Source organism: Papio anubis, unplaced genomic scaffold, assembly GCF_008728515.1.
Source record: "Papio anubis isolate 15944 unplaced genomic scaffold, Panubis1.0 scaffold128, whole genome shotgun sequence".
NCBI lineage: Eukaryota > Metazoa > Chordata > Mammalia > Primates > Cercopithecidae > Papio > Papio anubis.
The window spans coordinates 36,551-61,932 of NW_022161225.1; the positions used below are offsets into that span (position 1 = coordinate 36,551).

The window sequence follows — 25,382 nt, forward strand, 5'->3', positions numbered from 1 at the left end:
GTAAAATTACAGTGTCAGAGTTGGAAGGAACCATGAAGGTAATTTAGTGTATCCTAGTGAGTGAGCTTAGTGTCTCAAAGGTTTTCAACCTTTTTTCCTGATGTAATACACAATAAATGATATTGACTTGTATAACACTTTTACATAGGGACTAAGATAAAACCCTGAAAATGCTGTAGCAAGTAAAGCTACTGTAATAATGAATAATTGCTATACATATTGTAATTTATAGGAAACAGTTACTTAATGTTGGGTTCAGCATAGCCCTAAGACACTGTTGATCACGGTCAGTTCCTGATAGGCTAGTTTTAACACTGTCCAGGTTATTCAACACATTTGGAATACAAGTGAATGAAAGTAACGTAATTATAGAACTGACTTTGGAACTGCTATTATTTGTTTTAAAAAGTAGATAATTTGTTGTCTTTGTTATTATTACAAATTACAATATTTAACATAATTCTCAGGGCAATTAGAGGTTAGTGACAGTTTGTATTTTTCTTCCGTCCAAGTTCACAGACCCGTGAATTCGAGTTCCCAGGTTAAGAACCTTTACAAAAGGGTTGGGAGATTAGCCCCCATAGGCCAGACTAGGAACTTGGAAAAAACGAATATACAGAAATTTAGATTAGAGCTACTGGGTAACAGAGGTTAGAGCACAGACCTTGAAGAGATGAGAATCAGGAAAGGCAGGATAGGACATGTAAGAGAGGGCAGAGCCAGGAGAATTTTAGGGAAATTTGCTGGAATCTTATCAAGCAATCTGAAGCACCCCCCTACCCGGGTTCATTTATGTGAGCCCATAATTCCCTTTATTGTTTAAGCTGTTTTGGTTGGATTTTTATTTTATTTGTAAATAAGCAGAAGATTCCTAATTGATATATTGGCCCAGAAGAGATTAGCTAGGTACTTTGAGCCACATAGGAGCAAGGTATCCCTACTCTTGGGTACTCCAAAATCAAGGCTAGGACAGTAATGTTCCAGAATTCTGAGGATTCTGAGGAGATGCCTCAGAATCAGAGTGGGGGTTTAAGGGTGGCAGCAGGGCAAGGATTTGGCTTTAGGCTCTTCACTCTTATAATTTAATCAGAGGCTTCAGTTTTTTTAAATCTCTTTTATATAGTTTCCATATAATATTTAGTTTGAGGAAAAGTTTCTGGGTTTTAAATGAGTTTGAAACACTGACACAGACTTACAGGGGATACTTTTGCAGTTCTTCTGTCATAGAAGAACATACCTTCAAAATAACTGGGCATGTGGCAGAGAGCATAATCAGGACTCGTGTTTTATATCAAGACGTCTATCTTCTAACAACCGTGCAAGGCAATTTTATTACCACATTTTATAGATGAAAAGGAGATTAAATAACTTTTCTAAGGTCACATTGCTAAAGAAAGGTCCCAGATGAGAACCCAGATTCATTTGACTCCATGCTTCTTTCCCCACGATGTGACACTAAGTCACTAGATTATTATAAAGCACATTTTATTTTCCAAGTGTTAGAGTCTGATCATTTCTTATATTCTATTGTATAGCATCAAAAGGAAAGAAAAAGGATTCTGGTCCAGACATGGTGGCTTACGCCTGTAATCTAAGCACTTTGGGATGCCACGGTGGGCTGATCACCTGAGCTCAGGAAGGAGCTCGAGGCCAGCCTGGGCAATGTGGCAAAATCTCATCTCTAGAAAAAAATACAAAAATTAGCTGGGCATGGTGCTTTGTGGCTATGGCCCCAGCTACTTAGGAGGCTGAGGCAGGAGAACCTGTTGAGCCTGGGAGGTGGAGGTTGCAGTGAGCCAAGATCAAGCCACTGTACTCCAGCCTGGGTGACAGAGTGAGACCCAGTCTTTTAAAAAAAAAAAAAAAAAAGGTTGGCGGATAGAGAGACTCAGCCAGGTACACTCTGACTTGGGTGGCTGTGTCTTAAGAAGGTGAGATTTTAAGAAGTACATGGCTGTCTGCATTATTTAGGAATGATTTATGATGTTAGGGGTTCATGGAGCTCAGGGGAAGAGCATTTGCTTTGTAGCATATAGTGGAAGGACTCGTGGTATTTTTAAACTTTTAAAATGCAATTTTACTTGTAAGAAATCATTTGTTACGCCCTAGGAAAACATGATCTATTGCCATACTTACACATCACAGTAAATATGAGCCTCCTGAAAAATTTAGTTTCGGGAAAATCCCAATGAAGACCACTACCTAAAATCATATGATGTATATGTTAAGAATGTGGCACTATTGGCTGGGCGTGGTGGCTCATGCCTGTAATCCCAGCACTTTGGGAGGCCAAGGCGGGTGGATCACCTGAGGTTGGGAGTTCAAGACCGGCCTGACCAACATGGAGAAACCCCATCTGTACTAAAAATACAAAATTAGCCAGACCTGGAGGCGTATGCCTGTAATTCCAGCTACTCAGGAGGCTGAGGAAGGAGAATCGCTTTAACCCAGGCGGAGGTTTTGCTGAGCCGAGATGGCACCATTGCACTCCAACCTGGGCAACAAGAGCGAGACTCCGTCTCAAAAATAAAAAAGAATGTGGCACTATCACATTATTTACGGAGATTTGAATTTACTAAACATTTATTAATTATTTATACCCCATACTTATTTTTTTACACAGTGATATTTCATGATTTGATTATTCTGTGCATTTTTTTCTGTTTCAAGATGACTCAAGGAGAACTACATCTAGTGCTGTAACGGAAACTGGCCCTCCTGCAATGCCAAGGTTACCTTCCTGCTGTCCCCAGCACTCACCATGTGGAGGGTCGTCACAGAACCACCATGCATTAGGACATCCTCATACAAGTTGCTTTCAGCAGCATGGTCACCATTTTCAACATCATCACCACCACCACCATACTCCCCACCCAGCTGTCCCAGTTTCTCCCTCCTTTAGTGATCCTGCTTGCCCTGTGGAAAGACCTCCACAAGTACAAGCACCTTGTGGAGCAAATAGTAGTTCTGGTACCAGCTATCATGAACAGGTATGTGGAATTTGAGTCAGTCTTTCTTTCCTGCCTCCCTTGTCTCTCCCTCTGGCCTCCCATTTCTCTTTCTCTCTCCTTCTCCCTTTTCTCTCTCTCCCTCTTCCCTCATTCCTGTCTCTCTTCCCTCCCTGCATTTCTCTCCCTGCTTTCTTCCCTCCCTCCCTCCGTTCCTCTTTTTTTTTTAACTCCTTCCCCTTCTTCCTCTGTTTCCTTTCTCTCTTTCCCTCCTTCCTTCCCTCTCTCTCCTTACTTCCCTCTCTTCCCTTTCCTCTTCCCCTTCATTCCCTCCCTTTCCTTTCTTCTTTCCCTTCCCCTTCTTCCTGTTTTAGATGACTGGAAAACCCAGCATGAGGTAGTAATTACTTGAGTTAAAACCAACCCACCTTTCTTTTTTAGTTGTGGTGGCTTCAGGAGGAGAAAAAACCCCTAGGGATAGATTTTATACACTGAATTAGTCACATTCTTACATTCAAAAATGGCCTAATTTTGTGGTCTGTGATTTCTTTTTAATTAAGTCTCTGGGATTTTCAGATGGACTGAATTATTACAACTAATTGAACGGACCAAGGATGTAGGTAATCAAAACTGATACATAATCTAAAAATCACTATTTTTTTAAAATTCTGGAATGGTTTTTGATGTTTTTAGTTAAATACAGTTGAATCTGATCTTTGGGATCTTATTTTAAACAAATTGTTGAAACTCTAGTGTTAGGCTAATTCATGAAAAATTGGAAAATTCTCCCAGTTTTTCCCCTTTTACCTCCTACTCTAGAGTTCACTATAACCTTCACTCATCTAGAAATAAACAGCCTTCTCACATGCAGACCTGTAGCATGTTTTCTCAGGAGCAGATGAGGTTTTCAGTTTATGGAGAATCAAAATGTCAGCAAAAAATTATAATTAAATTAGTTGGTATTATTAGTGAGTTCGCAAAATGTCAAATAATATTAAGTTAGTATTGGCGATCACATGGAGTAAAAGAAGTCCGATGTTCCATGCTCCTTTAACTTTTGTTATGTCACTTCCATGTATGATTGTAATACAAGTGTGGGTGTTGCAAATCGGGAGGCTGAGGAAGGAGAATCGCTTGAACCCGGGAGATGGAGGTTGCAGTGAGCCAAGATCACACCATTGCACTCCAGCCTGGGCGACAGAGTGAGATGCCATCTCAAAAAAAACAAAAACAAAAACAAATAAATAACAAAACAAAAAATGTAATTTCAGAGAAAAGTTGTAATTTTGACATACAATATTCCAGGAAAAAAGTGCTGCAAAAAAAGTCAAAGAGGCCGGCATGGTGGCTCACGCCTGTAATCCCAGCACTTTGGGAGGCCAAGGCAAGTGGATCCCCTGAGGTCAGGAGTTCAAGACCAGCCTGGCCAACATGGTGAAACCCCGTTTCTACTAAAAATACAAAAATTAACTGGGTGTCGTGGCGTGTACCTGTAGTCCTAGCTACTTGGAAGGCTGAGGCAGGAGAATCACTTTAACCTTAGAGGTAGAGGTTGCAGTGAGCCAAGATCACGCCACTGCACTCCAGCCTGGGCAACAGAGCAAGACTGCGAAGTTGTTGTTTTTTGTTTTGTTTTTGTTTTTTTGAAACGGAATCTCACTCTTCTTGCCTAGGATTACAGGCATTAAGCCACCATGCCCGGCCAAGCTACTGCTTTTCTATGTCACCTGACCTTTCCTAAAGTACTTGCCTCATCTTTTAAAATTTTGATGGTATGTCTTCTGGGTCTGACGGATTAAAAATAATTAATAAGGGCTGGGTGCAGTGGCTCATGCCTGTAATCCCAGCACTCTGGGAGGCCAAAGTGGGTGGATCACGAGATCAGGAGTTCGAGAGCAGTCTGACCAACATGGTGAAACCCCATGTCTACTAAAAATACAAAAATTAGCTGGGCGTGGTGGCACATGCCTGTCTCAGGTGGGAGGCTGAGGCAGGAGGCCAACAGAACCTGGGAGTGGAGGTTGCAGTAGAACTGCAGAGATCACTAGTAGCTTCGGCTGGGCGACAAGGAACAAGACTCAATCTCAAAAAAAAAAAAAAAAAAAAAAAAAAAAAAAGGATAGGTATTCTCTTTAAAATGCCAATGTATTATCAAGGGAAGTTTGAATTGATAGAAAATATAATTCTAAAGAGATTTTTAGTATTTACTTAGGTTTGGTAACATTTTCAGGTAACAGATGGTCAGATCCGTCCCTCTCATGGGAATGAGGGCATTTCAGAAAAATTTCCCAGGTGATTTGAAGGAAAGGATCTGCTTGAAGGAAGTATAACTTTCTTTGCTATGTTGGTTACAAATATTCTATAAGTATTAGGAAAATGGGTAGAGATTTGGATCTATAAGCACTTTTCTACATTAAGAGCACACTTAAAATCTGTTTGCAGAATGTTTTTATTATTAACCAAACAATAGCCTAGTTTGAGACATCAAGTGTACTTGCATTATTTATTTCAGCTTGATTCATTGCTGGTGGGATCTCTTTACAGTTCTGTTATTTTGGTGTAAAAATGCATTATAGCCCATTTCACCCATCTATAAGTATTAGTAGAGAAGTATTTAGACTGCAAACAAAACTTGAGAAGAATCAGCAGGATTCCAGGCATTAGGTGGGTGATAATAATGGGGTTTGAAGGTAAAGAGGTGAGATTTTAGAGACAACAGATATGTTTGTAGGACTTTAAAATTGTCATACTCATAAAATAACCTCATATAGTCTTCCTTTGGAACCTATTTAGGCGACAGCAGAAAGTAAGAGAGGAACGAAGAAACAAAAGGCAACCTAGATTTGTGGATTTTGTAGATATCTGCCAGTTGGTGCTCAGTTGTGCGCGATCAAAGAAAAATTAGACCTACAGACCCTAAGAATGCAGTAGTCATGTAGATAATCCTCACTGGCAACTTGCATTGTAATGTGGCTTTCATCCCACCTGCCGCATCACACAACCTCACTTCCCCACGCCCCACTACACTTTTTTTGTTTGTTTTGTTTTTTGTTTTTAAGAGGGGTCTTGCCTTATTATCTCGAGAGGCTGCATCCACTGCAAATTCCGTCAGTAATCCTCCTGAACTTTAGTACAAAGTTCGAGGCACCACGTTACCTAATGGATTTTATTGATGGGGACAAAATCATTTATAATCTACGTAAGCCAATTATTATGTCCCATCACTATACTCATCTTGCTTACCCTTGATTGTCTTTCGAGAATAAGAGTTGAATGAACTGTTGGAATTGTGAAGAAGAGGGTTCTCATTACTGTTTTTTTCCCTTTATTCTTTAATGTTAACCCTCAGTTTCTTCTAGGAATTACTTTACTCTGGGAATGTTCTTAATCACTGACTGGAGATGAAGATAAGATGAAATGTCACCTTCATAAGATGTTGATATTGTAGTCCACATCTAATTTTAATTTTAGTCTAAATAGTAGGGAAAGGATTGGAACCATAACCTAAATTCACTCTTAAAACATTATTCTTAAACCTTATTTACCTGAATTGAAGACAGACATTGCATTTGCTAATTCAACAGAAGGAGAACAGATATATGCTTGATTGTAGATAAATAATACAAAAAAAAGGAGCTCCTCCTTTTCTCTTTCCCAGCTTCTGTATCATTACTCCCCTTTCCTTTCAGCACCCAGAGTTCCTTTTGTTTCTATTATTCCCCCTGAGCCTAGAGCTCACTGAAACTAAAAAGACTACTGTGGTTCCCCTGAGGACAGCTGGGTGACTTGGGCCTTTGACAAATGCATTACCCTAGGTTTTATCATCTCGAGCCCCTCAGCTTCCAGTATTGAACAGTTCCTGTGTATAATGCATATATAACATCAGATCTTTATGATCTTTAATCACATTTTGAAAAGTATGGTTCCAATGAACCTAAGCAGTAGGTTTGTATTTAAGAATACGAAGAAGTGGCCGGGTGCGGTGGCTCATGCCTGTAATCCCAGCACTTTGGGAGGCTGAGGCAGGCGGATCACAAGGTCAGGAGGTCGAGACCATCCTGGCTAACACGGTGAAACCCCGTCTGTACTAAAAATACAAAAAAATTAGCTGGGCATGGTGGCGGGCACCGGGAGGCTGAGGCAGGAGAATGGTGTGAACCCAGGAGGCAGAGCTTGCAGTGAGCCAAGATCGCGCGACTGCACTCCAGCCTGGGTGACAGAGCAAGATTCCATCTCAAAAAAAAAAAAAACAAAAAAAACAACAAAGAAGTGATTCTTGCCTTTGTTCTAGATTAGAAGTGAAAGCATTTTACTTAGGATTTTTCCAAATGCTTTTGGAAGGCAGTGCGCAGTGGCTTGTGCCTGTAATCCTAGCACCTTGGGAGGCTGAGACGAGTGGATCGCTTGACCACAGGAGTTCGAGAACACCCTGTGCAACATGGTGAAACCCCATCTCTAACAAAATGAAACAAAAAACCAAAAATTAGCTGGGCGTGGGGTCTCTTGCCTTTAGTCCTAGCTTCTTGTGGGTGACTGAGGTAGGGGAATTGCTTGAGCCTAGGAGGTGGAGGTTGCAGTGAGCCAAGATTGCGCCATTGCCCTCCAGCCTGGGTAACAGAGATCCTGTCTCAAAAATAATAATAATAATAATAAAAAACTTCTGGAGGAAAATATTACTTGATGAGTGGAAATGGAATCTACCCTCTGGTTTATTTCCCAACTTAGTGGGCTTTCTCTAAAATCATATGCCTAATACAAACATACCTTGGAGATACTGCAGGTTTGGTTCCAGACAACCACAATAAATACAATAAAGTGAATGCTGCAGTAAAGCAAGTCACATGTATTTTTTGGTTTCCCAGTACATGTAAAATTTAATGTTTACAGTGTACTAAGTCCACCTCACAGTGGCATTATGTTTAAAAAATGTACATATTTCAATTTAAAAATACTTCAGTTTAAAAATACCTTATTGTACATATTTCAGTTTAAAAATAATTCAATTTAAAAATACTTTATTGCTAATACATTTTTTTAAAATGCCAGCAATCCTCTGAGACTTCAGCAAATTGTAAACTTTTTGCTGATGGAGGGTCTTGCCTTAATGTTGATGGCTATGACTGATGAGAGTGGTGGCACCTAAAGATTGGGGGGCTGTGGCAATTTCTTGAAGTAAGATAACAGTGAAGTTTGCTGCATTGATTGACTCTTCCTTTCGTGAAAGATTTCTTTGTAGCACATGATGCTGTTTAATGGCATTTTACCCGTAGAACTTCTTTCAGAATTGGAATCAATCCTTTTAAACTCTGCAACTGCTTTAAGTTTATGTGATGTACTAATGTAATACGTTAAGTTTGTGTGATATTCTAAATCTTTTGCTGTCATTTCCGTCTTGTTCCCAGTATCTTTACCAGGAGTAGATTCTATCTCAAAAAACCACTTTTGCTGTAGGTTTTTTCTTTTCTTTTTATTTTTTAAAATGCTGTCTCTGGGGGCCTGCAATTTTTTTGTTAAAAAGAAAAAAAAAGAAAAGAAAAAAAACCACTTCCAGCCAGACATGGTGGCTCATGCGTTTGTTCCCAACACTTTGTGGGGCTGAGGTGGGAGGAGTTAAAGACCAGTCTGGGCAACATGGCAAGACTCTGTCTCTACAAAAAATTTAAAAATTAGCTGGGTGCAGTGGCATGCGCCTGTGGTCCCAACTACTTGGGAGGCTGAAGTTGGGAGGATTGCTTGAGCTGGGTAGGTGGAGGCTGCAGTGAGCCCTGTTTGTATCACTGCACTCCAGTGTAGGCAACGCAGTGAGACCTTGTCTCAAAAAAAGTAAAAGAGACCGGGTGCAGTGGCTCACTTCTGTAATCCCGTCACTTTGGGAGGGTGAGGCAGGTAGATCACATGAGGTCAGCAGTTCAAGACCAGCCTGGCCAACATGGTGAAACCCTGTGTGTAATAAAAATACAAAAATTAGCCGGGTGTGGTGATATGCACCTGTAATCCCAGCTGCTTGCGAGGCTGAGGCCAGATAATCACCTGAACCTGGGAGGCGGAGGTTGCAGTGAGCGAAGATTTCCCTACTGTACACCAGCCTGGGCAATAGAGTGAGACACCGTCTCCAAAAATATATATAAAATAAATAAAAGAAAGAAGCTACTTTCTTTGCTCTCTGTCAGAAGCAACTCATTCAACTTTTATCATGAGTTGCAGCAATTCAGTCACATCTTCAGGGTCCAACTTCTTATTCTAGTTTTCTTGCTGTCTTCACAACATCTGCAGTTACTTCGAAGATCCACTGAAGTCTTGAACCCCTCCAAGTATGCATGAGGCTTGGAATCCACTTCTTCCAAATTATTAATGTTGGTATTTTGACTGCCTTCCATGAACCACAAATGTTCTTAATGACATCTAGAATGGTGACTCCTTTCTGTAAGGTTTTCAATTTACTTTTGCCCAGATTGATCAGAGGAATTATTATGGCAGCTGTAGCCTTATGAAATGTATTTCTTTAATAATAAGACTTGAAAGTTGAAATTACTCCTTGATTCATAGTCTGCAGACTGGATGTTGTGTTAGCAGCTATGAAAACATTAATCTTCTTATACATCATCAGAGCTCTTGGGTGACTGTGCGTTGTCAATAAACAGCAATTTTCTTTTTTCTTTTTTGAGAAAAGGTCTCACTTTTGCCAAGGAGAAACATTTTGAAAGGAATCTTTTTTTCTTAGTAGTGGGTCTCAACAGTATTCTTAAAGTATTCAGTAAACCACGTAAATAGATGTACTGTCATCTAGGCTTTGTTGTTTGTTAATGCAGCACAGGCAGAATAGATTTAGCCTAACTCTAAAGGGCCCTGGGAATTCTGGAATTGTAAATGAGCGTTGGATTTTAAGTCCATCAACTACATTAGACCCTAACAGGAATCATCCAGTCCTTGGAAACTTTGAAGCCAGCCATTGACTTCTCTTTAGCTATGAAAGTCCTGGATGACGTCTTCCAATATTAGGCTGTTTTGTCTACATGGAAAATCTGTTATTCATTGTAGCCCTTTCCATAAATGATCTTAGCTAGATTTTCTGGATAACTTACTGCAGCTTCTACATCAGCATTTGCTGCTTCACCTTGCACTTTTATCTTATAGAGATAGCTTATTTCCTTCAATTTCATGAACTGACCTCTGCTATCTTCAAACTTTTCTCCTGCAGCCTCGTTGCCTCCCTCCGCCTTCATAGAATTGAAGAGTTAGGGCCTTGCTCTGGTTTAGGCTTTGGCTTAAGAGAATGTTGTAGCTGGTTTGATCTTCCATCTAGATCACTAAAGCTTTCTTTAGATCAGCAATAAGGCTGTTTCACTTTGTTATCATTTGTGTGTTCACTGGAGTACTTTCAGTTTCTTTCAAGCATTTTTCCTTTGCATTCATTACTTGGCTAACTGGTGCAAGAGGCCTAGCTTTTGGCCTATCTCGGCTTTTGACATGCCTTCCTCACTAAGCTTGATCATTTGTCTGTTTTGATTTAAAATGAGATATGTGCAAATCTTCCTTTCACTTGAATACTTAGAGGCCATTAATTGGCCTAATTTCAGTGTTGTTGTGTCTCAGGGAATAGGGAGGCCCGAAGAGAGGAGAGGAGGGTAACAGGGAAACATCTGGTCAGGACACACATGTTTATCTGTTAAATTTGTTGTCTTATATGGGCACAGTTCTTGGTGCCCAAAGCAATGATCATAGTAACATCAATGACTATCACCATAACAGATAAAATAATGAGAAAAATATAAATATTATGAGAATTACCAAAATGTGATAGACACAGAATTTCCACATGCTGTTGGAAAAATAACTCTGATAGATTTGCTTGACACAGTGTTGCCACAAACCTTCAGTTTGTTCAAAACAAAACAAAAAACCCTGAACATCTGCAAAGCACTAAATGTGCCTATAAAATGCAATAAATGTGTCTATAAAAGGAAGCAGTGGTTTAACTTTTTTTATTCTTATTTTTTTGAACAATTGAAAGCTTTAAGTGGCAAAGGTAATTCATAATTTAGTCTGAAAAATCTTATGTCCATTGTTATTTTGAATAATGTAGGTTTGTTTTATTAGAGTTTTAGTTGAATTCTTACTTTGTACAGTTTGGAACTTGGAGCAGACAAGATTTTTCCTAGAACCTTACTATTTTCTCTAGTGTGATAGTACTAGAGATAGATTTCTCAAGGAATCCTAAAGTACTAGTCATAATGTTGGGATAAAGGAGAATATGGAAGTATGATTTTAAAGTTTCTAAGATGTATTTGTTGTAAGACAAAAAGACTTTATTAAGCTTTTGTTCATCTTGTGATAAAATCTTATGCTTGATTTTTAAAAATTGGTTTAACTATAAAACCACTACAATTTTCACAATCCAAGATACACTTGATAAATACAAGATAAGCAAGTATTTTGTTGGTGCTCACTAGTTTTTCACACTAAGAATCTTACTGTTTTCAAACTAATTTAAAGATTATATTTTTTCGTTTGTGTTAGGAATACTTTTATAATATAACATGAAACATTTGACCAAACTTTAGAAAGATAAAATACACTTTCTTTTTATATAGCAGGCATTGCCAGTAGACCTGAGCAACAATGGTATCAGAAGTCATGGAAGTGGCAGTTTTCATGGAGCATCTGCATTTGACCCCTGCTGCCCTGTTTCTTCCTCCCGAACCGCAATCTTTGGCCATCAGGCTGCTGCTGCACCAAGTCAACCTTTATCATCAATGGATGGCTATGGATCAAGCATGGTTGCGCAGCCCCAGCCCCAGCCCCCTCCACAGCCCTCTCTCTCATCATGTCGACATTACATGCCACCCCCTTGTAAGTATAAACTTAATGGACACAAAATCTAGAGGCATATCAATGAAATATTTTATACTCCTTTATGAAATAACCTGTAATTAATCCCAGTTCTTAAATTTTTAGTATTTACTTGGCTTAAGAGTAGGTTATGTTTTTTCCCATGTTAATATTATGAAATTGAGGTGGATTGAATGGAAGTCTTAAGGAATTTAGATTTGTTCTTTAGGATAGCTGAAGAAATGTGAAAGTTGAGTAGTATTTCTAGGCACAGTAAAGTAAATTTTAAGAATTCTCAAGCAGTTAACTGAGGCATAAGACAAAATTTCCTCACAGCAAGCTTTGGGAGTTATAAAAGGGTTTTTATATTCATTTGATGCAGGCAATTAAAATATAACCACGGTTGGGCATGATGGCTCACTCCTGTAATTGCAGCACTTTGGGAGGCCAAGACAGGAGGATCGCTTGAGGCCAGGAGTTTGAGACCAGCCTGGGCAACATAGTGATACCTGGTTTCTATAAAAATAAAATAAAATAGAACCAGGCATGCTTTTCTAAAGAAATTGAAATTCATTAGATAGCATAAGAAATGATAAATACCCTAAGGCTGTGTAACATATTTACTATTTTGTTAGATCATAAGCTAATATAATGAAATTGAAGCTTCATAAACACTTGGCTGATAAACACCAAAAATTCATGCCAGAAATGAACCAGAAAGTGAGCAAGGAAATTTGTGTTTTGGTCTGATTACCTGGCAAGGGGTAATTTTCAGTTATATATCTTCTTGGATTTTTTCTTCTACTCCAGTCATTTAAAAAAATCTGCATTCTGCAGACACGGCTGGGATCAACCCAGAATGTGTACAGTGAAACTGGTAATATATTATTTACCTTCTCAGTAATGCAACTTAAAATTTAAAGTGTAAATTGGAAAATAGATTTAGAAACAGTTTTTACAAAGCGTTGACCAATGGGCCCATTCTTTGTATGAGTACCACTGTGATGCATGGCCTATTTTGTAATACTTGATGGTATTCATTTTTAATTGATCATCTTTTATTTGAAATTCAATATGTGTAATTTTCTGCCCTATCCTTTAAAAATAATATACTGAAGCAGTTCATGGGTAAGTTCATTCCTTTCAAAATGTCCTAATAAATGTTTTAGACTCATTTGTTACATTCTAAAACATTCAGAGTGTGCAGAGTAATATAAAATGAGAATTTAAAAGCTTCTTCGCACAGCTTACTAATCTTAATATATCAGAGGTACCAACTGTTCTATAAAAGCTTTTAGCAATTTTCTTTGTACCTATAGGTATGTATATGTCTTACCTTTTAAAACTGGGAAATCAAACATATTCTACTTCTTGCTTTTTGTTTTTAAATTTAGCAGTATATCTTGATTTTTGCTTATTAGCACATACAAATCAAGCTCATTGGTTTTTAATACTTCCATAAAGTCCATTGTATATTATATCAGTCTTCTGTTGATGGACATTTAAGATGTTTATGGTTGAGTTTATGTATAGTATAACTTCCTAGAAATGCGATTGCTATGTCAGAGGGATAAACTTTCAAATAAATACTATTAAGTTTCTCTCCAAGGGGCTGCATCAATTTACACACCTCATTAGGGGTGTATTAATGAGAATGAAGGTAGGAAATTTAAATTGTATTATGTTCTGTTAGAGACATTTTGATGACTTTGTTTTGGGCTTCTTTTCCTGAAGGAGTGTCTGTATTCTCTCCCCAACTCGCCCATGCTTTTAAAAAACATTTCCTGTATGCTTTAGTTCACTTGTGAAACATGTGGTTCTTAAACCTTTTTCATCCAGAATGAACTGGGGGAGACAGTATGGTGTAGTAGAGCGCTAGCTTTGGAATTGGATAGATTTGAGTTGACCTCCCAGCTTTCACTAATTAGCTTAATGACTTTGGATAAGTTATTTAGTCTCTCTGTCCTTACATTCTTCACACTTGTAAAATGGGAATAATTTCTATTGGCTATAAATTGTGATACCTGGATCCAAATGAATAGTTTGCTGTTTCGTAAGTACATTTATATGTATAACAACAATACTTGTGCAATAAGAATATGTCTCTCCTTGCTTTTGAAAGGTTTATGGTCTTGATGAAGTGATAAAAGAACTGTACTTGAAATGCTATTATTTAAAAGTTTTGCTATCTTATTAATAAGATGTATTGAGAGGATACGTAAGGCCTGGTTTGGTAGTATGAACATGTATTTCCCGCTACTTGGGAGGCTGCTGAGGCAGGGGGATTGCTTGAGCTCAGGAGTTCAAGGTTGCAGTGTGCTGTTATCACACCTGTGAATAATCCTTGTACTCCTGTCTGGACAACATAGTGAGAACCTGTCTCTTAAAAAAAAAAAAAAAAAAGACCAGGCACGGTTGCTCACGCCTGTAATCCCAGCACTTGTGGGGAGGCCAAGGCGGGTGAATCACCAGAGGTCAGGAGTTCGAACCCACTCTGGCCAACCTGGCGAAACACTGTCTCTACTAAAAATACAAAAATTAGCTGGGCGTGGTGGCAGGCGCCTGTAATCCCGTCTACTCAGGAGACTGAGGCAAGAGAATTGCTTGAACTCGGGAGACAGAGGTTGCAGTGAGCTGAGATCGCACCACTGCACTCCAGCCTGGGAGACAGAGCGAGTCTCTGTCTCAAAAGAAAAAAAAAAGAGAGAGAGAGAGAGAGAGGTATAGGTAAGGCTACTTATGATTAATCATAAAGCAAATGGTCTACACTGTAAAGCAAAGCAAATGGTCTACACTGTAAAGCTATAGGAATGTAGTGAGTAAATGTTGGAACAAATCATAATACTACATCTGCAAGTGATATGTTGAATGTCTAGGAAACAATATCAAGACTTTGTTTTTTTAAACTGTTGGGAACACAAATAGAGGAAGGGAAAGGGTTTTTGGGAATGTAGACTATGTCATTCTTAAAATGATCAGCAACCTGTTTTGTTTAGATAAACAGTGAATTAAAGTGATGTGTTAAGAGTAGTTAAATAAATGGACTCATTCTGAAACAGAACTTCTTATTTTGTAATATTTGTGAATATTGTCTTGCATAATGATTACACAAATAAAACACTTTGAAACTAGAAAAAATGCTGTGGATTTGAGAAAGGATAGTTAACAATCATAAACATAGTGTATTCATTTTTTTTTTTTTTGAGACGGAGTCTCGCTCTGTCCCCCAGGCTGGAGCGTAGTGGCCGGATCTCAGCTCACTGCAAGCTCCGCCTCCCGGGTTTACACCATTCTCCTGCCTCAGCCTCCCGAGTAGCTGGGACTACAGGCGCCCGCCACCTCGCCCGGCTAGTTTTTTGTATTTCTTTTTTTAAGTAGAGACGGGGTTTCACCGTATTAGCCAGGATGGTCTCGATCTCCTGACCTCGTGATCCGCCCGTCTCGGCCTCCCAAAGTGCTGGGATTACAGGCTTGAGCCACCGCGCCCGGCCGTATTCATTTTTTATGATTAAGAGCTACTGAGCTTTGTGCCTTCTCAAAGAGTAAAGCATTGATTTGAAAACTGTTCGAAAATTGGTTTAAAAATTTGTCTTGCAACTTTTAAAAATTAGATTTGTTGAAAGTTTCCTTTAAGTACATACAAACAAGGCATACTTTAAAAATATAGTTGAGTTGTGGTTACCTAACTTCTGCCCTTGCTGAATGAATCAAAAGCATTAAAAATTGAAAACTCTTCTGTAATGAAACTAGAGAATGGCTGTTGCTGTATATCAGACTTCCAGGAACATCTTCCAATAAAATGAAATTTGGATTGAAATCTAAGGAAACAAACTTTTTTTTTTTTTTTTTTTACATGTCAAGTAGATGCACATCTCTAAGAGTAAGGAAGATGTGTATTCCTCAGAGGGATTTTTCAACAGTCACTTTGAAACATAAAGATGTAGAATGAAGAAATGCGAGGAACCATCTTATTAAGGACTTTACTTCCATATTTATTGGGAAACAAATATGCCTCCTTCATCTTAATGTAGCACAGGGATGATGACACGGGGTAGGGAGAGAGAGAGAGACAGTTTGGAAAAATGTTTACACCCTATTATGACAGAGCTTCCATATATGCAAAGAATACTTATAAGTCAATAAGAAAAAGGTGAATAATACAATAGGCTAAGCATGTAAATAGATAATTCTGAGAAGAAATACAAGTGGTCAAGAAATAAAAGATTTTTCTCAGATTGGCATTTATTTTAAAAATTTGGTGATAGTGAGCTGGGCGCAGTAGCTCACGCCTGTAATCCCAGCACTGTGGGAGGCCAAGGCGGGCGGATCACCTGAGGTCATAAGTTTGAGGCCAGCCTGACCAACATAGAGAAACCCCATCTCTACTAAAATACAAAAAAAATTTTGTATAGGGATGGTGGCGCATCCCTATAATTCCAGCTACTTGGGAGGCTGAGGAGAATCGCTTGAACCTGGGAGGCGGAGGTTGCACTGAGCCGAGATTGCACCATTGCACTCCAGCCTGGGCAACAAGAGTGAAACTCCATCTCAAAAAAAAAAATTTAGTGGTAGTGTGGGGGTAATCAGGCCTTCATGTGTACTCCTTTTTTTTTATTTTTTTTGAGATAGAATCTCACTCTTTTGCCCAGGCTGGGGTGCAGTGTCATGTTCTCGGCTCACTGCAACCTCTACCTCCTAGGTTCAAGCAATTCTCCTGCCTTGGCCTCCTGAGTAGCTGGGATTACAGGTGTGCATCACCACGCTCAGCTAATTTTTGTATTTTTAGTAGAGACGGGCCTTCGCCATGTTGGCCAGGCTGGTCTTGAACTCCTGGCTTCAGGTGATTCTGCCCACCTTGGCTTCCCAAAATGCTGGGATTACAGGTGTGAGCCACCGTGCCCGGCCCTTCCTGTGTACTCTTGATGAAAATATTAATTATGGCAACCTTTTGGAAAGGGTATTTTATCAACTGGCATCTAAATTTATTTTTTTCTTTCTGTCCCACAGCTACTTACAGCAATTTATGCTACAGAAATGATCTCTATGTGTGTGTGTATACATGTATATAAATGAAAGAGTGAGTGCAGGAGGGACCACATACACAGATATTTATCATAGCATTTGGGTTTCTTTTTTATCAGTGGGGATTTTGTCAGTACATTTTGGTATATTCATATAATAGAATGTTGTGAAACTGAGTGAAGTTAAATTATAATATATATTGACATAAGATATCCAAGATTATTCTAAGAAGGGAGCAAGTTGCTTGAGCAGTTGCTTGAATACTTGATAAAGTATTCATAAAAATATCTACTAATATCTTTAAAAGTACAATAGGAATGTATAATAGCAATATATGTTCAACTGCATGGTGCCTCTGTAACATACTTGAAATATTTTTCTTGCAGATGCCTCTTTGACAAGGCCACTTCATCATCAAGCTTCTGCCTGCCCGCATTCTCATGGAAATCCCCCTCCTCAGACTCAGCCTCCACCTCAAGTGGATTATGTTATTCCTCATCCCGTACATGCTTTCCATTCTCAAATATCTTCTCATGCAACATCTCATCCTGTGGCACCCCCACCACCAACTCACTTAGCCAGTACAGCTGCACCAATCCCTCAGCATCTTCCTCCTACACACCAGCCAATATCGCACCATATTCCAGCCACCGCACCTCCAGCACAGCGACTGCATCCTCATGAAGTGATGCAGAGGATGGAAGTTCAAAGGAGGAGGATGATGCAGCATCCAACGTATGTTTTACATTTTTAAAAAGAAAGTCAAGCTTGCTTTTTCTTCTACTTCCATTGGTCTTTACAACTCTGAAATCTAACTAGGCATGGTGGCATGCACTTGTAGTCACAGCTGCTTGGGAGGCTGAGCCAGGAAGGTTGCTTGAGCCCAGGAGTTTGAGTCCATGTGGGCAACACAGTAAAATACTGTTTTTCGTTGTTGTTGTTTTCTTTTTTTAAAAAAAAGAACAAACAACAACAACCACCAAAAAAAAAAAAACACCACGAAGTCTTTAGAAATAATGTAACTTGTAACTATAAGTTGGGTGAGGCTCATGCCTGTAATCCCCAGTTGCTCAGGAGGCTGAGGCAGGAGGATAATTTGAGCCCAGGAGGTCAAAGCTGAGCTATGACTGTGTCACTGCACTCTAGCTTAGGTGATAGAGCAAGACCTTGTCTCCTTTAACAACAATAGAAAACAAAAGATAGGTGGCTGCAGTGACTCACACCTGTAATTCCAACACTTTGGGAGGGCAAGGCAGGAGGATCACATGAGCCCAGGAGTTTGACACCAGCTTGGGCATAAGGAGACCTCGTCTCTACAAAAAAAAGAAAGTAGCTGGGCGTAGTGGCATACTACTGTGGTCTCAGCTACTCGGTAAGCTGAGATGAGAGGATCGCCTGAGCCCAGGGGGTCAAGGCTGGAGTGCAGTGGTGTGACCATAGTTCACTGTGTCCTTGAACTCCTGTGCTTAAATGATCCTCCCATGATCATGCCACTGCACTGCAGCCTGGGTGACATAGCAAGACCCTGTCTCTCCCTCTCTCCCCAAAAAAGTAACTATACTAAATCCTTATACTAAATCAATAAGAAATTGATTCTTTGCTAACCAGAATCTTCCCCTGCCTTTTCCTAAATTTTATGTGTTGAAAAAGCAAGTTTATACCAGATTATTTAGTAAAATCTGACCAGTTTTACCATGTGACCCAGGGTAATTTCTTTATGCAAACCAATTTTTAAAAATATCCAGACTAGTCTGATGCGAACTAATATTTTGTCTGTTTCTGCAATATCGCATAGTAAAAATCAGTGTTAAAATTGATGATTCTGAGGAACAAGATCTAAAGATATCAAAGATTTGAATGTTACTAACCAGAGGGAAGAAAAGTATTTATAGAATTTTCAAAACCTGACAGTGAAAATACTGTACTTCAAATTTATGAAAAATACTGTACTTCAAATTTATGAAACTTTTTTTTTTCTTTTGAGTATTCAGGATCTGATTTTCATATTCAGAGCAGCAAACTCTATTGGTCTAATTCTGCTTACTGATTTTTGTAAACAAAATTTTATTGGAAAACAGCTGCAGTTTTTCAGTTACAAACAAACTGAAAAAGTGTCTGTTGTTTGTGGCTGTTTCCACACTACAAAGACTGAGTAGTTACAACAGAGAACGTATGGCCTGTAGAGCTGAAAAAATTTCCTGTTTTATCCTTCACATAACCTGTTTTCCAAACTCTTGATCTAATTAATGATCCAGCTCTTGTGTAACTTTTTGCTTTAGTTCTGTCATTTAAGATTATATCCCAAATGTCTGGCTGTTGCTGCCTTTTATGTAGAAAATTGCCAGTTTAAGAGTCTTATCCTCCAGTAACTGGCAAAATGTTGTTTAGAATAAACATGCAAAATCTGCAAATGTGTTAAAAACTAATATAAAATAATTAGACTATAAAAATGAATCTTAGCTGGGCATGGTGTCACACATCTGTAATCCTAGCTACTCAGGTGGCTGAGGTGGGAGGCTCACTTAAGCCCAGGAGTTCAGGGTTACACTGAGCTATCCGGGAGCAAGATTCTGCCTCTTAAAATAAATAAATAAATAAATAAATAAATAAATAAACAAAAAGTGAATCCCTGAAACTAAGTTGGTTTTAGTGTCTTCTGTTAACTGACTTTAGGAAGAGAAATTATAGTAAACTGGGATGCAGAATAAAAAGTATGAATGGAGGTTGGGTGCGGTGGCTCTCGCCTGTAATCCCAGCACTTTGGGAGGCTGAGGTGAGCGGATCACAAGGTCAAGAGATGAGACCAGCCTGGCCAACATGGTGAAACCCCACCTCTACTAAAAATACAAAAATTAGCTGGGTGTGGTGGCACGCGCCTATAGGCCCAGCTACTCAGGAGGCTGAGGCAGGAGAATCCCTTGAACCTGGGAGGCAGAGGTTGCAGTGAGCCCAGATCGCCACTGCACTCCAGCCTGGTGACAGAGCTAGACTTCCTCTAAAAAAAAAAAAAAAAAAAAAAAGTATGATTGGAGCTAAATATAAGTTTCCTAGGTGTGTTAACACTCATTATATGTGTTTTGAAAAAAAAATGCATAAGGTTAACATTTTTTTCTCTTAAACTTTCATCCATTAAAATAGTTGAATGTCTTTGCAATATTAGAGTAAATGAAGCAAAATTAAGGTTTCAATTTGTCCTGCTTTAATGTTTATATAAAATAATTTATTTGTGCCTGCAATGTTTGCCTGGGGTATTTAATTTTTAAAAATTTTATTTCTATTCCTATTCTCCTATTTAAAATATCTCTTGTAAAGAAAGTGTACAAGATAATGTTAAAATTACCTTTTTCCTTGTATGATATTTGAATTGGAAGCACTGGAATAAATGAACAATTAGAATTTGTGGAGGAGGTGATGGTTTCTTGATTTCTTAATAATTAAATAATTTTATATATTTTTATAAGGTATTGTTATAAAATTTATTTTATGACTGTAGATGTTTATAGTATTAATACTAGGGGTTTTTTCTGCATTAAGAAAAGAAATAACCAATTATTCAATTATTTCCAGTGGTCTTTTTGTGTTCTGTGTTTCCAGGCGGGCACATGAACGCCCCCCACCCCATCCACATAGGATGCACCCAAACTATGGTCATGGGCATCATATTCATGTGCCTCAGACTATGTCCTCACATCCTCGACAGGCTCCAGAGAGGTCTGCCTGGTCAGTATCTTGTTTAATTTCAAAACAATGCTTCACAGCTTGTGGCAAAACTATTGGAAGAGATGCCTTGTGATTGATTGCTTTGCAGAAGGGTGATGTGGAGAAACCTAATCCCCAGTTTAACTGTGAGACACTGCCTCTGGGCAGATAGTGGTTTGGCAAGGAAAGAATAGGAGCTGCAGCAGGGAACCATATCAAGCAGGAGTACAACATTTTTTTTTAGGTGTTATTTTATGTGTATTGACAAATAATAATTGTATATATTTTGGAGGTACAACATAATATTTCAATACATGTATACATTGTGGAGTGATCAAATCAGGCTAATGGCATATTTATCACCTCAAATATTGATCATTTCTTTATGGTGAGAAGATTTAAAATCTTCTCTTGTTGCAGTTTTGAAATGTACGGTACATTATTCTTCACTGTAGTCACCATGCTGTACAGTAGAATATCAGAACTTACACCTCCTAGCTGAAGCTTTGTACACATTGACCAGCATCTCCCCTTTCCTCATCCACGACCCCCCCACCACCTCCCCAGCCTCTGGTAAACAACATGCTACTCTCTCCTGTGAGTTTAGGTTTTTTAGAGTTCCCATGTAAGTAAGAGGAGTGGACCTTTTTTCCTGTTTTTCAGGGGTACCACCAAAGTTAACTCCCTAGACTGATCCTACTTTTCACATCTTCTTTATCTGACCCCCACCTTTGTACTCCGATTTGCTTCACCACCCTCACCTGCCATTGACAAGGGAAATTCAGCCTTCATTCCAATTTTTTGTGGTCTTTCCTTGATAAATGAGGGCAGATTTTCATTAAATTTTTTTTCTGAATCCATTGTGTGTGGGCATTCATTGAGATCTTGAACCACAATGAATTTGAGGCAGAACATAAAATGAGAATAAATAAATGAAGATTTAGCATTTAACAGTTTTACCCCTTCTAAAATTTTGTTTGCCCTTCTTTTATAAGGTGTAGAAGAGTTTGCTATTCTAATTGTCCTTAATGTCAACAACCAAGAGATGATATCTAACAAACAAAAACCCAGAAAACATCTGTAACATTCAGATACACCAAAAAAGTAAATTCTGTGTTGTATGCTCCTCAAGTAGAATCAGGCTTTTAACTTGGAAGGGACCTTTGTAGCCATATGTTTCCTTCCTTTGTAAGATGTGAAACCAAGTACAAATGCTTTGCTCCTCATTACCACAAAATTTAAGTTTTTTGAGTTTTCAGTTCTAAAATAAATTTGAAATTATTAGTTAAATATTTTGGGCTAACTTATCTTTCCTCAGCTTTGTAAGTTAAGAAACCTTAGATTACTTTTTTAAGTGTAAACATAACTTCCCATGTCTGTTGATAAAAAAAGAAACCCTAAGGAGGATTAAACTGTTCTCATCCTTTTGTCAGGGAACTGGGAATTGAAGCTGGAGTGACTGCAGCTACTTACACACCTGGTGCATTGCATCCTCATTTGGCCCATTATCACGCACCTCCTCGACTTCATCACTTACAATTAGGAGCTCTTCCTTTAATGGTAAAATGGAAAATTTTCAAAATTTTGACATGTTCTAAAAGTTCATTTTCTAAATATTTTATTGGAAATATTTTACTATATTAGTTATAGGTGTTTTAATAGAATTTGAGAGTAATCTTGTTAGCTAAAAATTGTGCTATAAAAAGGTATTAGATGTATTAAAATCTGTGTGTATAATTTGCATCATAAAATGTACTCTTAATGTACAAAATGACAGAAAAGTGTGGGATTTTTTTTGTATACCAAGGCACTCTTAATCCACTGTCAGGAGAATACTGTGCTTCAGTTATTTTGCCATAAGTGGTAATAGATCCATTCTGATGCAGTCATACGTTTCTTTTTTCTCTCTTCTTTTTTTTTTTTTTTTGTTTTTCATCAGAGTCTCAATCTGTCACCTAGGCTGGAGTACAGTAGTATGATCTCAGCTCACTGCAACCTCCACCTCCTGGGTTCAAGTGATTGTCCTGCCTCAGCCTCCCAAGTAGCTGGGATTACAGGCACATGCCAGTATGCCTGGCTAATTTTTGTATTTTTAATAGAGATGGGGTTTCACCATTTGGCCAGGCTGGTCTCAAACTCCTGACCTCAAGTCATCTGCCCACCACGGCCTCCCAAAGTGCTGGGATTACAGGCTTGAGCCAGGGCACCCAGCCTGATTTTCTAATCTGCAGAAAGATTATACTAATTCTTTACATCTGATTTAAGCAGGTTCAGATTTTGTAAAGTAAGTGCTAAAGAACAAGTTCAACAAAACATACATTGCGTTTGCTATTTGTATTACATACTTGTTATATAAGTGGTACAGAAAAGGGAATAGTCTTGTGTTGTTGTGGGTAGAGGCACTGCAGGGAAGCTTTCAGAGAAGCTTTCTGGTACATGTGACTTCTAAGCAGACTGGATTTTGGAATGGTGCTCTTGCAGAGGTTACAGCATGTAAAGTTGTAGCAAATAGCACAAGCACTGGGAACTCCAAGTAAGCTGGTGTTTCTCATTTTAGGAGTGAGGTCAGGCAGCAGTGAGAAATAAAACTGTTCTACCAAGAAATTGGAACTCAGAAACCATTGAAGGGGAAATGTCCTGATCAGATTTATGATTTTAGAGTCATTTAATCAGATTATAGTTAGATCACCTCCTCAGTTATGTGGAAAAATAGATTTAAATGTGGGAAACCAGGTAGGACATTATAGTAGAAGAGGTAAATATTGATGAATGCCTGAATGAAAGCAATCGTAGTTGGCGTAAAAATGATGAGACACATTTGAGAGATATTCAGGGTTTGGGTGAAGGGGCTAGGTGAATTAGGTCTTGGATGTACTAAATCTAAATCGAAGTTGAATGTCCAATAGGAAGTTAAGCTTATGGTCTGGATTTCCAAAGATATTTGGGTTAAAGATATGTTTTGATCTCTCAGTATATGGAGGTAATGAATCCATGGAAGAGGATTAGGTTTTCAGGAAAAATGTGCAGAGTGACAAGAGGGTGAAAAAACCTTAGAGAAGGACAATACTGTATTTAAATGATAATACTATGCCTCGCACAAAGGATTCTGAGAACTGGCTTGAAAAGTTGAGAAACAAAGTTAAAATAATATCAGAAAGTACAGTACCCTTGAAATATCCAAAAGTAAAGTACCCTTGAACAATGTGGAGGTTGGGGTGCTGACCCTCCTCACAGTTGAAAATCAGAGTATAACTTTTGAGTTCCTCCTTAACTGCTAATAGTCTATTGTTGATCGGAAGCCTTACTGCTAAAATAAACAGTTGATCAACACATATTTTGTATGTTATACGTACTTGATAATCTACAATAGATAGTGATAGTTTACAATAAAGTAGAGAAAAAATGTTAAGAAAATTATAAGGAGGGGAAAATACATTTACTCTTCATTAAGTGAAAGTGGATCATTATAAAGGTCTCCATCCTCATTGTCTTCATGCATTTGGCATTAGAATGGTTATTGGTCTTTTGTGTCAGAATGGTTCAGTAATGGTGAGTGATGTAGATGGGGCACCACTTAGGTTACGGACGGTAAGGAAGTGAAAACATGGAGACAGTGAATATAGACTTCTTGCTTTATAAGCTTGGCTGTGAAGGGAAAGTGAAGGAAAGCCCTGTTTGGTTGGCAATAATTCCAGGATTAGTAGAGAATTTAGGTTTGGAGAAACTTAAGGTATTTTTAGGTTTAAGACAGAAAACCATTAAAGAGGAATTGTTTGACGATATTGAAGGGAGGCTTGGTGGGGAGTAGTTAAGTAAGCATGACCCAGGGTGAACAGGTGAAGGCAGGAGCAGGTGGTGAGGATTGAGGTTGAATAGGAGAAAAGCTTATCCATAAAGGCTGGAGGAACGAGACTAGGGAGGAGAGGCTTTTCAGGGTAAGTGAAGATTTAGATAATTTGGGATGCAGGATTTCCTTTCTGATTTCTTTGGAGATGTTTAGGAGGTTGGGTTATCTGCTGAGTAGTAATAATCTTGGTTATAAGAGAAGTTGTAAATAATTTAAGTAATACACTATTGAAGGTTAAAAGTTATTGCTTACTTATTTTAAATTGTTTTCCACTTACGAAGTGTCTGTTAAAGCTATAAATTCTGCTTAAAGTATGTTGTGATTCATTGTAGGCTAATTAAAAAGTAGTGTTGGAGATTTATTTTTAAAGATGGAAGAATGGTGCTGTATCTCAGAATTGCCCTTTCCTAATACTCTCAATATGCATGGCAGTTATGATCTATACAGTTACTGCAAACACTGAGTTAGCAAATATGGGACCCTTGTAAGCCTCTGTTACAACTAATCAGTGTATAACCTTTTTTTATGCCTGTTTCTGCTTAAAGACAACTTTAAAAAATACTGTAGAATCGTTAACATTGAACTTATAGCCAACAACACTGTAACTCATACCTGAATGAAACGTATTCTCTCCATAAGGTGTATCACAGCCTTCTTTGCTTAGGAACACTAGACAGCACTTCAGCTTTATGCTTGGGTGCCATTTTAAACAACACAGTTACCAACAAAATGTACAAAACTGAAAAACATGGCACTAAACAGACTGCAAACAAGACACTGGTTTATAGTAGGAGCTCAAATACAGCAGAGCCCTGTTCTACCTCAGCTGAGAACAGAGTTGCATGTTGGGCAACTCCAATTTTTTGCCTCCGGGCATATCCACAAATGACTCTGAAAGCGCAAGTATTGATCATGGGGTTACAAGTAAATTTTAGCCTGTGGGTCAGTTGACACATACATAATCCATAAATAATGAAGATTGACTATACCTAACAAAAAATTAGAAAACAGTGTTAAAACTTTCCCTAATACAATCA

At 38.5% G+C, this 25,382-nt stretch overlaps 1 protein-coding gene across 7 annotated transcripts in view; it reads left to right on the top strand.

Annotated features, from left to right (window-relative positions):
* The window catches only part of LOC116268517 (E3 ubiquitin-protein ligase Arkadia-like), a 67,935-nt gene that overhangs the window by 35,356 nt on the left and 7,197 nt on the right, over nucleotides 1–25,382 (top strand). For 2 of the 7 annotated variants that reach the window (XM_031661311.1, XM_031661313.1), the window contains exons 5-9: nucleotides 2,671–2,990; nucleotides 11,543–11,798; nucleotides 17,186–17,534; nucleotides 20,394–20,519; nucleotides 21,932–22,058. In XM_031661311.1, the coding sequence (XP_031517171.1) occupies nucleotides 2,671–2,990; nucleotides 11,543–11,798; nucleotides 17,186–17,534; nucleotides 20,394–20,519; nucleotides 21,932–22,058 (1,178 nt within the window). Of the gene's footprint in view, nucleotides 1–2,670; nucleotides 2,991–11,539; nucleotides 11,799–17,185; nucleotides 17,535–20,366; nucleotides 20,520–21,931; nucleotides 22,059–25,382 lie in introns of all 7 variants that reach the window. The other 5 variants (XM_031661307.1, XM_031661309.1, XM_031661310.1 and 2 more) reach the window with 3 other exon arrangements.